The 16,665-nt window shown below is 49.5% G+C and overlaps 1 protein-coding gene across 1 annotated transcript; it reads right to left on the reverse strand.

Annotated features, from left to right (window-relative positions):
• Positions 1-7,398: 7,398 nt before the first annotated feature.
• Positions 7,399-12,882, reverse strand: LOC124695072 (allene oxide synthase 2-like). Its single transcript, XM_047227962.1, has 2 exons — positions 12,187-12,882; positions 7,399-8,187 (listed from the first exon to the last, which is right to left on the reverse strand). Exons 1-2 carry the CDS (start codon positions 12,880-12,882, stop codon positions 7,399-7,401), a joined length of 1,485 nt encoding a protein of 494 aa, XP_047083918.1.
• Between the last annotated feature and the right edge of the window lie 3,783 nt (positions 12,883-16,665).

The following is a 16,665-nucleotide window of genomic DNA, read 5'->3' on the forward strand; positions in this document are numbered from 1 at the left end:
AGTACCGGAAGGGTACGGGAAAGGTTGACGACCATATGGAGATGGTCGGGAAGGAAACAAAAAGGGCTACTCCCATCCTAGCGGTTTCATGTCGTAGAACTCTTTTGAAGTATCTTCTTCAACAAAGATATAGAGATGTCATAGGATATCTTTTGAAGTATCTTCTTCAACAAAGATATAGAGATGTTATAGGATATCTTTTGAAGTATCTTCTTCAACAAAGATATAGAGATGTCATAATACTCTTTTTAAGTATCTTCTTCAACAAATATATAGAGATGTCATAGAACCCCCTTGAAGTGTCCCCTTCACCCGAGAGGTAGGGATGCTACATCCACAAGAGAAACTGCTGCTCTTTCACATGCTATATCCACAAGAGCAATTGCTTCTCTTTCACATGCTACATCCACAAGAGAAACTGCTTCTCTTTACAAGCTATATCCACAAGAGAAACTAGTCTTTCTCTCTTGTCATCTTTAGTTAGCAGATGTTAGTACCTTCTTGATGGTTTGCGAGTACAATTCCAATGTACTCACGGCTTTGTCCATGGCTATTTACTTGGCCAGACTTGAAGGAATTCAACAAATGAAATAGGATATGGTGACGTCTATGCGAGCTAGGAACGTTCTCCCAGTCAGTTGCATGTAGGGTTATGGCAGATGACTTGGGCTCTACACTGTTGAAGTGATTCCGCTACTCTGGTGATTAAGTTAGGCCCTTCAAGGCTATTATGTAAATATTGTTCATGTGACCTTATTGTAATTTTCTTATTCCATTTTGTAATGGATGATGTAACTTTGATATCAGTTCGGTTATGTGTTCACAGCGCACTATCATGAGATCGTGAGCTGTATACATAACGGATATTTCGGACAGCTAGTGCGGGGTCCCCACACATGTTGTCTGTGTATATATAGGTTGTTCTCCTCGCATACGTTGTTGGGGCAAGCATATGTTGCTAAGTTTTTAGGTATTCGTTGCAAGTATTGTGCAACATTCGTTGCAACAAAAGCTAATAGAAGGAGAAGTCATTTGTTACCTGAAACTATCATGTGTTCTTTTCTGTATTGCTAGTTCCATATTTTCTACTTTTAGTCAAAGATGAGAACGAATAGAGAGAATGAAGAGAGAGAGAGAACACTAACAAGATGCATGCATGACTAACGCGTAAAGCAGGGCATGTAAGTACGTACGAGTTGACGGTGATGATCTACTCGGGGACCAGCGCAGGTTATATAGGCAGCCTTAGGACCGGACGTAACCTTGATGATAACCTTATGGTTCAAACGGCGCGACGATCTATACGATACCGCAGACAAAGTGGTTAGAGCTTGCTATTACTGCACCCATTTCAAAATAAGTATCGCAATTTTATTTAGATACAAACATTAATTTTGTTTTAATGTGTACATACAACTTTACGATATTTATTTTGACAAAGGGAACATTTGTTGCTTTTATCTTTGTTTTTTTAGAAACATAATACAAAGTAGACGCTCACATACATGCGTATACAGTCACCTTTATGAACACATATACGCACATCTTACCCCTATGAGCACCTTCGGAAGACTGAGCCAGCGGATCGAATCTTAAAATTGATGAATTCACCACATGCGCCTCATTATCGATGGTAACGTCGCCTCCCACTGAACGAACATTCCGCTTTTATGAGACACACAAATGTTAAATCTGTTATTTGAACTCTGGTGGGCTAGGGGTACAAAACCACCCTCCTAGGCACCTAACCCGAGGTTGGTTCTCCATCTTTGTTGTTATTGTTTTCTACTTCCTCCACAAATTTGTCTAAATTTAGATATCTAAATTTAGTGTATAGATATATCTATTTTTAGGCAACTTTACAGTATCCTTTTTAGGGCGGAGTAGGCATAAAAAGTTGCTTATTTTGGAACGGATCGAATATTTGTTGCTTTCATCTTTGCTGAATCATGTGTTTGATGTTTGCCCTATCGAATGAGAAGAAAAACCCAAACGAACATGATGTATTTTGACATAAAATAAGTGAGACGCCTAATGCATTGTAGATCTGGCCACGTTAACAAGTATACATAGTTTGACTGGCAAGTGAATCGAACTACTTGAGTCGAATGCTGCCTACAACTACATGCAAGGAATCTGACCTCGATTATCTCGCATCGATACATGCTAAGATGGGCGATTTGCACAAAAATAACCTAAAAGTGAAAGAAAAGCACAGACTGATCCTCCGGCGAAACTATTTTACTCATCTAACCCTTTTGTGTGGCGTCCCTCTCATGGGCGCCACACATGCCCATGTGGCGCCCCTGCTGCCGGCGCCACAAACCCATCCGACGTGGCCCGTCGACGCTAAGCTGGCGAGCCGATCCGAGGTGCCACACATGCACTTAAGTTTGGCCGTGCGCGCCCGCCCAGCCCGACCCAGTTTCTTTCTCCTCCCTCTGTTCTTCTTCACTGAGCAATAGGCGCCCGGTTCTCTCTCTCCCCCTACCAAATCCACCACCAAATCATCAGATCTGTCCGTGGAGATCGTTCCCAACTCGTTCCTTGAGGTAATCTCCTCCGTTCCCCTTCTTTTCATCCATTGATTTTGTGTATTTGGTTGAATCTACATGTGAAATCCTAGATGTGGATTTGGTTGATTTGAGGGTGGAGATGGATTTGGTTGGATGTTAGGGTTGTTGAAGTAGGAGAAATGGTAGTGTGCTAGTTTGTATGGGTAGATTATGTTGATTATGGTAACTAATGAACACATGTGTGTATGTGTTGTTCCCATTATGCTAGGGGGATGGAAAGAATTGTTCATGTTCATCATGTGGACAAGGATGCTTTTTTGAAGGAAAACATAGAGCCGAACCCGGAAGAGGTTGACTTGGTGTTTGACGTTAGCCCTAGCTTTGCAGAGGTGGTAGCACAAGTGAGGGTTGAGTTGAATTGGAATGAGCCAAATGATGGTTTTGAGCTAGAGGGAAGGCATAATGTGGGGTTTGGAATGCACACCCGTTGGAAGACAATGTGTATCAACTCCGAGCAACGTTGGTCCGTTTACAAGGAGACGGTGGCCGGGTCACAAGATAAGGCTTTGGAGTTGTTTGCAACCAAGACGGTTGATGCTCGTATCGAGCTTGACCTTAACCGGCCCTCCTCCCCCGTTCGAGAGAGAGTCCTCCACCCATGAGCCAAGAAGAGGCCACCCAATCTCCCATTGTCCAATCTCCCATTGCCCAACAACCTCCGTTGGATAATGAGTATGACGAGCATGACGATGGTGATGATGGTTTCGAGATGAATGGCAACAATATCGGTGATTTGGATAAATATTGGACGCAACAGGAGATGGACCACTCCATTCCTTATTCCCGATGCTATGCGTCGGACTCGGATGATGATGGACCCGAAGAGGAGGTTGACGAGGATGGCTTGACGGCTAAGGAAGCCGAAAGAGCCGAGATCTTCAAGAAGGTAACCGGACGGGATATCCAGGTACCATTGTTCCGTGATGTTAGTCTTGCGGATGGAGCCGTGGTTGATGGTGGCAAAAGTTTACTTCTTGGAGCTAGGCCACTATCCAAGAGAGATGTGGATGGTAGGACGGCTATGATCTCTAAAGGGCTCACGTTTGATACCTTCTTGGAATTGAAGATATGGTTGAAGGAGTTCTCCATTAAGCATCATCGCCCTTACCTCGTTGTTCACTCGGACTTGAAGAAGCGGTACACGCTAAAATGTGTGGATAAAAGGTGCCCATGGGTTGTCCGTGCAAGACCTTTCAAAAAGGGCCCTCTTGGCACATAACAAGTTGTGTAGCCACTCACATGTGCCGGGGGCCGAAGCTTGATGGCAAGGATGCGCAGCCGGACCACCGTCAACTCACATCCGAGTTCATTGCATACAAGCTCTCGGCGGAGATATCATCACTTCCTATCATGAGCATTAAGTCCGTGCAAGATACGGTCAAATCCCGGTTTGCCTACGACGTCAAGTACGGGAAGGCATGGAAGGCCAAACAAGCCGCATTTAAGATGTTGTACGGTGATTGGGAGGAAGCATACAACCGAGTCCCTAGGTTGTTGTTAGCGATGGCCGCAACTAACCCGGGCATGGTGCATGTGGTGGAGCCTTCCGCAACCAAAATGACATTGCATGATGGTAAAAGAGTGAGGGTATTTCATCGTGCATTTTGGTCATTCGAGCAATGCACGAGGGCATTCGAACATTGTAGGCCCGTCATAGCCGTGGATGGTACCTTCTTGACCGGGCAGTACAAGGGCACACTATTGGTGGCAATAGCAAGTGATGCGAGCAACCGTTTAGTACCACTGGCTTTTGCATTGGTAGAGATTGAGAACAATGATAACTGGGAATGGTTTTTCCATATATTGAGGAAGAGGGTCATACCACCCTCAAAGGAAGTGTGAGTCATCTCCGATCATCATCAAGGAATTCTTAATGCGGTGGAGCTTGCAATTCCCGGGCATGCTCCCTTGCATCACCGATGGTGCATGAGGCATTTTTGTGCAAACTTCTACCGGGCATGCAAGAGCAAAGAGTTGTCTGACCTTCTTCAAGATTGTTGCCTCGCTTACTCTGAGCGCCGCTTCGCAAACCTGTACAATGGCTTGCCACGCAGTGATGTCACTTTGGCTATGTTCTTGTTGTCGAACCATGATGTTGTGTGAACCTTGATCTTCTCGAAGCTTCATGTCGTTGAACCTTATTGTAATTGGAACCTTGATATCGTCGAACCTTTATGTTGTTTGAACCATTATGATGTGTCGTACATATTCAGTGCAATGTTGTACTCAAAAATGTTTGAATATGGTAGGATTTTTCATGGTTTTAACACAAGTCAATGTGTGGCGCCCTTCCCACTGGCGCCACAGTGCACTGTGTGGCGCCCCTCCCATCGGCGCCACACATGACAGCATGTATCAACTTTTGGGTCGAAAACATCCAGGGGCTCAGGACGATTAGTCCTTAGCCGTTTTGGCGAGGCTCTTTGTGTGGCGCCCGTGGCATCGGCGCCACACATGCCAACATATATCAACTTTTGTGTCGAAAACATCCAGGGGCTCCGGACGATTAGTCCTTAGCCGTTTTGACGAGGCTCTTCGTGTGGCGCCAGTGGCATCGGCGCCACACCTGTGGCGCCCGTGGCATCGGCGCCACACATAGAGCCTCGCCAAAACGGCTAAGTCCCAGACGATTTGTCTTGCAGTATGTCTTGGGCAATTACAAATGGATGTGTGGCGCCGATGGGAGGGGCGCCACACAGTGCAGTGTGGCGCCAGTGGGAAGGGCTCCACACATTGACTTGTGTTAAACCATGAAAAATCCTACCATATTCCAACAAAACTGCCATCATGTCAACAGCTATTTCATACACACATCATATCAATAGCAATTTCGTACACACATCATAGACATAACATCATCATACCTAACATCGTAGCACATAGTTTCATACAATTTAAGATAGAATTCAAACAACACGTAGCAATGAAGATAGAGTTCACAACACTCTAAGTTCTAACTATCGGTGTCCGAGCCGGCTTCGCCGGTGTGGTAATGCACGCGGCAGGCTGTGTCGTCGAACACCTTGACGATCATCTCGCCGTCCCCCTCGTAGAGGAAGGTGAGCTGGCAGCCGGGCTCGAGCGCGAGGTCACGGGTGAACTTGTCCCACCCCGTGTGCAGGTACATCTTGCCCTACCCGTCGAACAGGACCTCCATAGGCCAGCGGCAGAAGTTGCAGTTGGCCTCCCGTAGCTGCAACTGCGCCGGCTCGACGCCATCGACGAACTTGGCGAACTTTTCCGGTAGCCGCTTGATGCCGAGTGGGTCGTCGTCGATGCGGAGGAGGAACTCGAAGCAGCGTTTGTCATGCGAAGACGAGGAGGGTGCAGGTGACGGTGAGCGTGGAGCCGTTGCTGCTCCACCGCGGCGGCCCCTTCCCCGGCCCCGGGGGCGCCCAGGGCCGCGGCCTCGACCGCCTCGCCGGCCACCGGGACCGGCCATCCTACATGTTTACATGTTTGAACCATATTATGATCCATTCCACTAACAAATATGAGTTATTCCATCACAAATACTAGGCATATGTAACACATTTGAATGCATTTCCTAGGTAAATATTACACATTTCAACACATACATACATAGGGTTTCAACACATACATGTGAAATTTCATATCTAGGTTTCAACAAATGTATGATTCAAACACATGCATACATGAGGCTACCATCTTCAACACTAACACTACAATATAGAGTGCACAAAAAAAATTCCATGTCTAGGGTTCATGTACAAATCTAGCAAGATCTATGAAATTAGTGGATGAATGGAGAAGATTCGAAGGGGATTACCTTGAGAAATGGGCGGGGAACGATCTCCACGGACAGATCTGGTGATTTGGTGGTGGATTTGGTGGGGGAGAGAGGGGGAGAGAGAGAGCCGGCCGCCTCTGTGAGAGAGAAGAAGAACAGAGGGAGGAGAAAGAAGATGGGTCGGGCTGGGCGGGCGCGCGCGGCCAAACTTAAGTGCATGTGTGGCGCCCTTGCCACGGGCGCCACACTTTCAAAGTGTGGCGCCGGCGAGAGCGGCGCCACACATGCTGCCACGTCGGATCGGCTCGCCAGCTCAGCGTCGACGGGCCACGTCGGATGGGTTTGTGGCGGAGGGTCAATCTGTGCTTTTCTTTCACTTTTGGGTTATTTTTGTGCAAATCGCTGCTAAGATGCTACTTTAGATATGTAAAATGGGTAACTGGTAATGAAATCTTGCATTGCGTATCTACCATTTTTTTTTTTGACCTGGTCTACCATTTCTTCTTCTATCTATCCTTTCTGATATTTAGAGAGTCGTTGATTCGTGCACATGAAATTAAATTGCACATAGCTGTCCAATTGCATATGGTTACATAATTATACATTTTTTCAGTTACACGTGAATTACACATATAATTGGGTGATCCAGAATTAAGTTGGCAAACAGTCAACCCCTCCAACGTGAGCTGCGAGGGAGAATCTTATTACAGAAAAGTACATCTTATTTCTCAAAAAAAAAAGTACTCCCTCGCCCATAAATAGATATCAAAGATTTATCTAAATTCGAATGTATCTATACACTAAATTATGGCTAGATACATTCAAATTTAGACAAACTTTTAGCATATATTTATGGACAAAGATAGTACATCTTTATTAGAAAAGTAAACCATGCACGCAAGGCATGGTGTAAAACACGCATGCAGGAGCTCCCAACATGCATGCAGTGAAACCACCGAACAAGATGCATGCATGACAGATATGCATAGCACGTAATTTTGACAATTAAGGACGATCGATCGATGACTGCAACTGCAAGTGTTGCTGCCCTTGGCTCGACTAGTGCAGGTTTTAAGCAGCCTCAGGACCGGAGGTGGCCTTGGTAGCAGCAGTGAACTCAACCTTGGCGCCCAGAAGGTCCTTACCGATATCGGCGGTGAAGGTGTCGTACCGGAGGAAGAGCTCGACGAGCAGGAGCCTGCCGACGAGCACGACGAGGTTCTTCCCCGGGCACTGCTTGTTGCCCACGTCGGGGCTCTCGGTCTCCCTCCCGTTGGACCAGTACACGTACTGCAGCAGCTTGCTCTCTTCCTCCCCGACGAACCTGTCCCCGACGAACTCCGCCGCCGTGGCGCCGAACACGCGGGGGTCCTTTGTGGCGCACGGCTGGTAGCCGAAGAGCATCTCCCCCTTCTTGACGGCGAACACCGCGTCGTGGCTCTCGATGTTGAGGTCGGTCTTGGCGCGGCCGTACTGGTACTTGACGGGCGGGTCCAGCCGCAGCGCCTCCCACACAGCCGACTTGGTGAGCTCCATCTTCTCCAGCGCCGCCATCGTGACCTTTCCGCCGGCGTCCGCCACGGTGGCGCGTATCTCAGTAGCCAGCCTCTGGTGGAACTTTTCGCCGGCCCCAGCGACGCGCGCCAGGATGCCCGGGAGCAGCACCTTGAGGCCGGCGTAGCTGTTGAACACCGTCGCGAACAGCACGTTGTGGCACGCCTCTTCGCGATTCAGCCCGAGGCTCTCGGCGTTGTCGAGCGCGTTTGTGGCGGCGGCCAAGAAGTACTTGTAGAGCGCCTTGTAGTCGCGGCTGACGAGGAAGGGAGGGAGGTGGAACGTGTGCAGTGTTAGGAATAAGCACTCCGAGTCTGGCACGATGTCGTACGTCTCCGTATACGAGTATGTATACGTACATGTTCCGGGTAGGAACACTACGTGTGTTGCACGGTTCAGAGTATACATGATGTAACCGAGTAGTACTAGAGTTAGTCACCGACTAGGTTTGGTTTAGCTAGCTAGATGTGCTATTTATATGCTTGTAACCTGAACGTGTAAACCACCGTGAGTTGAGATTCAATACAAAGAAAAGGACCGAGACGGCCCTTTGGCTAAATTGTTTTGCTGCGTTACGTGAAGTAGCTAGTAGCTAGCTGATCTAAAGGAAGATCGAGCTAGCTAGGTTCAGCTTGGTGGAACGTGTGCATCGCGGCGGAAAGAAAGTATTCGCGTACGTGTGTGACATCTCGCCGGAAGCTCATCGTCAGCGTCGTCGGAAAGCACTCGACGGCAGGGGCTGTGTTTGGTATCAGATCGGCGAGAGTACTGCCGGGTCTGGGCCAACAATTGGTATCAGAGCCTCGTGGAGGATCTCCTAGTAACGGGAGGTCATGACGAAGGAAGTGGGCGAGTATTTAGGCGTTGCGGCGCCGGTGTCGACGCAGTATCCGCAGTACATCCGCGACAACTACACGGTGTGGGCGACCACGATGGAGTGGGCGCTCGAGTCCAACGAAATCTGGGAGGCTGTCGATCCCGGCGGCGACGAGTTCAAGAAGGGCGCGTCGAAGTACCGCAAGGACCGACATGCACTCACGGCCATCTGCTCGGTGATGCCGATGGACGTGAAGCAGCACCTAATCTCGAAGACATCTGCGAAGGAGGCGTGGGAGACGATCAAGACGCTGAATCTTGGTCATGCGCGTGTCCGCGAGGCGGCCCTACAAACCTTGCAGAAGAAGTACGAGAATCTGGAGATGGGAGAAGATGAGACGTTGGACGCCTTTGCTTCGAGGGTCGCTACATTGGTCAATGGGATTCGCGCGCTCGACGAGAAGCTCGAGGAGATCTCGATCGTAAGGCGTTTCCTTCGCGCGGTGCCGCCGCGTTACTTGTTCGTTGTTTCGGCGATCGAGCAGTGCGTTGATCTCAAGACTCTCACGATGGATGATCTAGTTGGACGGTTCAAGGCTCATGATGAGCGGATGAAGATCACCTACGGTGATACGGTACCGGAAGAGCACGTTATGCTAACCCGTGCCCAGTGGCAGGCGGTGGTCGCCAAAGAGAAGGGCGATAAGGCATATGACAATAGAAGTGATAAGGAAGCTTCTTTCCCAGCGAGAAAGTACATCGCAGGGGAGGACGAGGACGACGCTCCGCCGAGGAGGAAGTTTGACATAAAGAAAGTAAGATGTCATAACTGCGGCGAGCTCGGTCACTTCAAGGTTGATTGCCGGAAACCACCAAAGCCAAAGGAAAGGGCTCTCATCGCCCAGGAAGGAGATGATGGACCGATGATGCTGATGCTTGAAGTATGCGAGCAGAAGGACGAGGAGGAGCTACCTCCTCCATCACCGGCTACGGAGATTGTGATGGATCACGGTCTACTGTGTGTGGATCACGTGGAAAAGCTATGTGACGAAGGTGTCGTCGAGAAGCAACGGAGTTCCCGTTTTCACGTGAAACCACGGATCAGGCAAGTGAAGCTTTGGAGCTCGTTCATGGCGATATATGCGGTCCAATTTCACCCGCAACCCCGTCCGGCAATGAGTACTTCATGCTTGTGGTGGATGATATCAGCCAATACATGTGGATTGTGTTGTTGAAGAGTAAAGATCTAGGTCTACAAGCATTCGAGAAGATCAAGGAAGCTGGAGAAATCGAAGCAAGGGAGAAGAGAAAGTCCCTACGCATAGACCGGGGTGGTAAATTGAAGCATACGGTGGTGGCCATGGCACGGAGCATGATGGAGAGCAAAGGCTTGCCAGGAAAGTTCTGGGGTGAGGCAGTCAACACGGCTGTCTACTTGCTGAACAGGGCGCCAACTAGGAGTATGGTTGGCGGGACTCCGTACGAAGCATGGTACGGACGCAAGCCCTCAGTTGATCATCTTAGCACCTTCGGGTGTGTGGCCCATGTCAAGACGGTGTCCAGCCATAAAAGGAATTTGGAGGATCGGAGTACTCCAATGATCATGACTGGCTATGAAAAAGGCTCGAAGGCATACCGTTTGTGCAATCCCTCGACGAACAAGGTGATTGTCACGTGCGATGTAGTCTTCGAGGAAGACTTATCATGGATTTGGAACTCCACGGAGCCGGATGATACTTTTACTGTGGTTCATAGTGAAGTTGAGCATGCAGATGATCAACCTGGAAAAGACATGGACGAGTCGAGCGGTACATCGAGTTCATCTACGTCGGAACCTTATGACGCTGATGCAGAAGCTGAAAACTTGGGACGTCGTTTTGCATGTCCGGCGGGCGCTACGCTTGGTGATGCATCACTAGTCCCATGCAGCCCAGGGAGCGGCTTGGCATGGCTGCCAGGCTCACACGCGTGGGCAGGAGCTCTGCAAGGGAGCATATGCAGCAGCGCAGGAGGTGTTCGGGCTGGTAGTCCAAGCAGGCTAGGAGGGCCGGATGGAGCTCTGCCTGGAGGCCTTGATGCTCAGCCGAGCAATTCAGGTGGGCAGGTCAGGCCTGGAGAGGCTCTACCGCCAGGACATAGTCCAGAAAGAGTGTTGGGACGAGAACCAGAAGCTAGCGTTGAAAGCCACGCTTTGCCAGGAGCTACGTCGCCAGAAGAAACAACAAACGGGCAGGCCTCGTGCCCAGCAAGTAGGTCAGAAAGGAGCAGACTTTGCGCTGCACTAATAGAGTCAAAAGAGAGCAACGGTTCAGCTGATTTGGGTGGAGGTAGACCAGTTCAGGCTGCACTTGTTCCGCTGGAAGCAGATATTCCAGTAAGGAGGCACACACGTTACATGTGTCTAGAGCTGATGGAACTAGCTATGCACGAGCTAGCTTGTACGGGGGTGCATTATAGCCAAAACCATCGGCAAGAATCGCATCCATCAGGTAAGGAGCTAGCTATGCATGTTCCTTTGAATCTCGGGGAGGAAGTACTTCGACGAGATTACAAAGGTGAGTCGCGAAGAAGCGACGTGGGTCCTCAGCTAGCAAGTGAAGGATCCGCAAGTGAAGAAACAAGTGCGACGTCGGGCGCAGAAGAGTATGTCGTGCTATCTCTACTTACACTGGAGACGAGACGACTACGACCGACACGAGCACGCATGCGACGCGTGTTGAACTACTATTCGAAGAAGGAACTTCGGACGGTAAATAATCCGGTGAAGATGAAGCACACGAAGCAATGTTTGTTCATCAAGGAACCGGTGAAGACTGAAGACGCGGACAAGGACTGTCAGCGTGAAGCTCAGGAGAAGCCGGCGAAGGTAAAGTCGGTAACATGGGTGCCACGAGGAACGGCGAAAGCAATGCCGATGAAGACGCCTGCAAGAAACAGCTGGCGCATTTGGGACCCTGGTGGAAGTGAAGCACACGTCGTGCTTAGGGGGTGATTGTTAGGAATAAGCACTCCGAGTCCGGCACGATGTCGTACGTCTCCGTATACGAGTATGTATACGTACATGTTCCGGGTAGGAACACTACGTGTGTTGCACGGTTCAGAGTATACATGATGTAACCGAGTAGTACTAGAGTTAGTCACCGACTAGGTTTGGTTTAGCTAGCTAGATGTGCTATTTATATGCTTGTAACCTGAACGTGTAAACCACCGTGAGTTGAGATTCAATACAAAGAAAAGGACCGAGACGGCCCTTTGGCTAAATTGTTTTGCTGCGTTACGTGAAGTAGCTAGTAGCTAGCTGATCTAAAGGAAGATCGAGCTAGCTAGGTTCAGCTTGGTGGAACGTGTGCATCGCGGCGGAAAGAAAGTATTCGCGTACGTGTGTGACATCTCGCCGGAAGCTCATCGTCAGCGTCGTCGGAAAGCACTCGACGGCAGGGGCTGTGTTTGGTATCAGATCGGCGAGAGTACTGCCGGGTCTGGGCCAACATGCAGGAGCGGCTCCTCGAGGATCTTGGGGAAGCCGAGCGTGACGAGCGGGTGGAGCTGCCAGAGGAGCCACTTGGCGGCCTTGGCCAGGCCAGTGGTGCCGAGTTCGGAGGTCGAAGGGAGGACGCCGAAGTAGGCGTCCCCGATGAACTCGAAGGAGGTGGCATCGTTGAGCGCGTTGAAGTCGGACTTGCCGGAGAGCGCGAGCTGGGACTCGACGGCTGCGAAGAGGGAGGAGAAGTGGGTGCGGAAGGCCGGGATGAAGGCGTCCTTGCGGGAGGAGAGGAGGGAGAAGAGCATCTGCTTGACCTTGGCGTGGGTGGGCTCGGAGGGGTCGAGGTAGGAGCAGACGCGGTAGCCGCCGGTGAGGGAGGTGGAGGGCATGTAGGTGCCGGTGAAGAGGTCCTTCTTCTCGACCTTGGTGACGTCGAAGAGGACGGGGAAGCTCTTGGCGTCGAGGACGGCGACCACGCGCGGGTCAGGCGCCATGAAGGGGCCCGGCGGCACGTTGATGCGGACGACGGTGGAGCCGTACTTCTCCACGCGCGACTCGAAGTACTTGTCCTCGCCCTGGTTGTAGTAGAAGTCGAGGCGATCGCGGATTGCCGAGAGGTACGGGAGGCCGTAGCTGCCCGGCACCTCGCGCGGAATCATGGAACCCTCGCCGTTCTCCATGTCCGTGCCGTTCTGGCTCATCTTACGCTTGCTGCTTCAGATCGATCGATCACGAGTTTGCAAGCTTCGATCGCGAAATGGCAGGTGTAGCTAGTGGTGAAGATTGGAGGGTGGAGTCTTTGTGCGGGCGTTGGCGGTGTACATATAGCCCGCGGGGAGAGCTGGTAGCGCGCGCGCGGTCTCGTGTTTCGCGTTGGGAGCTAGGGCTGCTCACCGACAAGTTGGAAGAAAAATATTTGGACGTGCCAAGTTTCCGGGATCCACATCTGAAAAAAATAAGAAGTTTCCGCGATCCAAATTAAGCTACTGCACCGACGGTATCATCCGCATTTCCCGCGCGTCCGGCTTTCTTCGGAGTAGCAACGGGTGAAACACCTTCATCCGTTTCAAGGAATAAGGCGCACGCATTATTTCAAGATAAACTTTAACCATAAAAATTGAGTAACAAATTCTTGATTATATTATATGTAATTAGTATGGTTGGATTCGCATTAAAAAACACTTTTTAATGATATTAATTTTACACAAATAGTCTTTATCTATTTAAAGTAATTTTTGGTCAAACAAAAAACTCGTTGAACAAGGACGCCTTATTCCTTGAAACGGAGGTAGTATGATATACCCCACGAGGGCACCCAGGATAAGTATTTCAACACTACTGTCTACTAGTATGTACGTAGGTGGTAGGTGACAAGAGATTAACTTATCAATGCCTACGTATTGTAGACTAGGGTTTCGTTGGAAGTAGATGGCAAGTAGATCTCGAAGGTTTCAGCCGAAAAGTACTCGACGATTATGAAAACTAGGATTGCATGAAACAATAAATCGATCCTCTCTTTGTCCCTCGACTCCCCCTTATATAGGAGGCGGAGCCGAGGAATTCGTAATACACAAGTTACAGAGTCTGGGAGGGTTCCCAACCGTCCCGAGAGATTACAAGTAGTATTCCTAATACAACTCTAGCTTTCCTTAATAACAACTTGGGCTTCCGAATCTCTTTATTCTTCGAGCTGCTCTGTGACTATCTCCCGAAGTGCCAGATTGTCGACTTAAATCCGTCCTTCACCTGGTTGACGCAGAAGCCGCTTCCTGCCTTTTGTTCAGAGCAGCTGTCCGTTTTTCCAATTCTCTTCCGACGCGAGCGAGTCTATATTGATACGCTTGCAACTCTTCCGACGTTGCAGTTGTAGTCATTGGTTCTGTACCATCCATAGCTCTTGCGGCTCTATCCCACGCTTCTTGTGGAAGTTGAACCCTTAAACGCGGCGTAGACCCAACATATTTAGTGCCTAGACCGCGCCTAAGATCAGCGGGATCGACGTATGGATTTCCCAAATCGTCGAAAGCCTCTGATGTCTCCTCCTGATCACGACTTGGTTCTCCGATGGCATAGATCTGATGATATTTTGGATTTTGAACTTTGCTGGGTTTGATGACACCATCACAGAGATTGGTGAAGACCTTTCCAACAGTAGTGGATCTGTCGATGAAGTTGAAGCCGTCGATGTCGCTTGAGTCATCGCTTATATCAGAGTCCGCGGATGACTCGAAGGACACGTCGCTAAAGATCTTGGCGAGTTTTTCACTTGCCCTGGTGCCGATGAAGCGTGGCGATGAAGTCTCCTCGTCGCCTGACTCGATTGATGATGCTGAACTTGAAAAATCGGGATCGACCGCTGATAATCCCGACGAGATCGGAATTTCGAGACGATACGCTCCTTCTTTCTCGACGCGAAAGTGGAACCTTCCGAATGTCATCTCCATGGGCTCCTCCAGATACGTATATGCATCCAAACGGGAGGGCGGGTGAGGTACAAAATCAACTAGACCAGTTTCGATCTATTTACCTCTATCCATCGCGTTGCTTGCAGTTGACGAAGTCGACGAACTTGAACGTGCCATCGAGATCAGATCCTTGACACCTCTAATTCCCACAGACGGCGCCAATTGACAAGGGATTAACTTATCAATGCCTATGTATTGTAGACTAGGGTTTAGTTGGAAGTAGAGGGCAAGTAGATCTCGAAGGTTTCAGCCGAAAAGTACTCGACGATTATGAAAACTAGGGTTGCGTGAAACAATGAATCGATCCTCTCTTTGTCTCTCGACTCCCCCTTATATAGGAGGCGGAGCCGAGGGATTCGTAATACACAAGTTACAGAGTCCGGGAGGGTTTCCAACCCGTCCCGCGAGATTACAAGTAGTATTCCTAATACAACTCTAGCTTTCCTTAATAACAACTTGGGCTTCCGAATCTCTTTATTCTTCGAGTCGTGGGCTTCCAGTAAACCCCGGGTACCATCTTCGGCAGGCCCATTGGGGATGCCAATGTCAGTAGGTGACATCGCCGAGCCAAAATGATGAACATACCAATTTTATTCCCGCGGAACGAACATATCAAAAGCCGTCGGGATGGTGGATGACAATTATGAAGAAAAAAGGCCGTTCTCAGTCAGATGATGTTATTAAGTTTCAATTGCAATATGAGTTGTAACTCATGACAAGGACGAATCACGATGCAAATTAAATGGTGTAAAACTTGACTGCGCATGAACTTAGTTCCAAATCCCAAGAAAAAATGCCACATGTTAAAGTTGTAGGGCCCATAATCAAATTTTAGGGGGGCAAATTTGATGATTTTTTCTAAATTAATAATTGTTTATTAAATTTCACAAATAATACGCGAATCACATGAATTTCAAAATTCATGGGGCCTTCATACGTCCAAAACGTATCTACTTTCCCGAATACTTTTGCTATTGTTTCGCCTCTAATTTGTGTATTTTGGATACAACTAACACGGACTAACGCTGTTTTCAGCAGAATTGCCCTGGTGTCCTATTTTTGTGCAGAAACTCAACTATCAGGAAAATCCCCGAAAATAATCGCAATGGGCCTATTTTCATAGAAGATTGACGGAGCCAGAAGACGAGACGAAGTGGGGCCACGAGGCGCCCTCACCATAGGGCGGCGCGGCCAGCATGGGGCCCGTGCCGGCCTATGGGGTGGGGCCCTCGTGCCTCCCCGACGCTCCCCTCTGGACTACTTAAGGGTTTCGACCTAAAAACGCACGGGGATTAGACGAAATTGCCAGAAGACATCCAGAACTCCGCCGCCATCGCGAAACTCCGTCTCAAGACCAGAAACTCCGTTCTGGCACTCCGCCGGGACGGGGAATTGGAAGAGATCATCGCCATCATCAACACCGACGCCTCTCCATCAACCATCCATGCTTCCCCCATCCATGTGTGAGTAATTCCCCCGCTGTAGGCTGAAGGGGATGGTAGGGATTGGATGAGATTGGTCATGTAATAGCATAAGATTGTTAGGGCGTAGTGCCTAGTATCCGTTGTTGGTACTTTTATGATATTGTTGCAACTTGTTATGCTTAATGCTTGTCACTAGGTGTAAGGGTATTTTACCCTTATCCATTATTTTGGTAACAATGACACCGTGCTAGAGTATTTGGCCTAATACATGTCTATAAGGATAATCTCAGGTATTAGGCAAAGAGGCATAAATGGTGTATCAAAGGAACAAGAAGGCTGAAGGAGACCCCCCATTTCAACAACAATCAAAAAGGGGTCTACAGCAGGAATCCGGTCAGCAGCCCGGTCAGACCGGCCTCCCGACCGGCCGGCCCGGCGTGCCGACCGGTCAACCGGGCGCCAATCGGGCGCCAACCGTGCGCTGATCTGATCCGGTATGTTGCCCGCTCAGCCGGCCTACAGACCGGAGGGCCCGGCGTGACGACCGGTCGACCGGGCGCCAACCGGACGAGCTTCTGGACGTCGCAAAGTGACC

Source organism: Lolium rigidum, chromosome 3 (genome assembly GCF_022539505.1).
Source record: "Lolium rigidum isolate FL_2022 chromosome 3, APGP_CSIRO_Lrig_0.1, whole genome shotgun sequence".
In the NCBI taxonomy this organism is placed as follows: Eukaryota; Viridiplantae; Streptophyta; class Magnoliopsida; order Poales; family Poaceae; genus Lolium; species Lolium rigidum.

Excerpts from the sequence above, each read along its gene's own strand:
- LOC124695072 (XM_047227962.1), bottom strand. The coding sequence starts at position 12,882 with ATGAGCCAGAACGGCACGGACATGGAGAACGGCGAGGGTTCCATGATT. Across the intron at positions 8,188-12,186 it reads TCGAGGAGCCGCTCCTGCAT|TGCTTATTCCTAACACTGCA; the intron begins GTTGGCCCAGAC and ends CCAGACTCGGAG.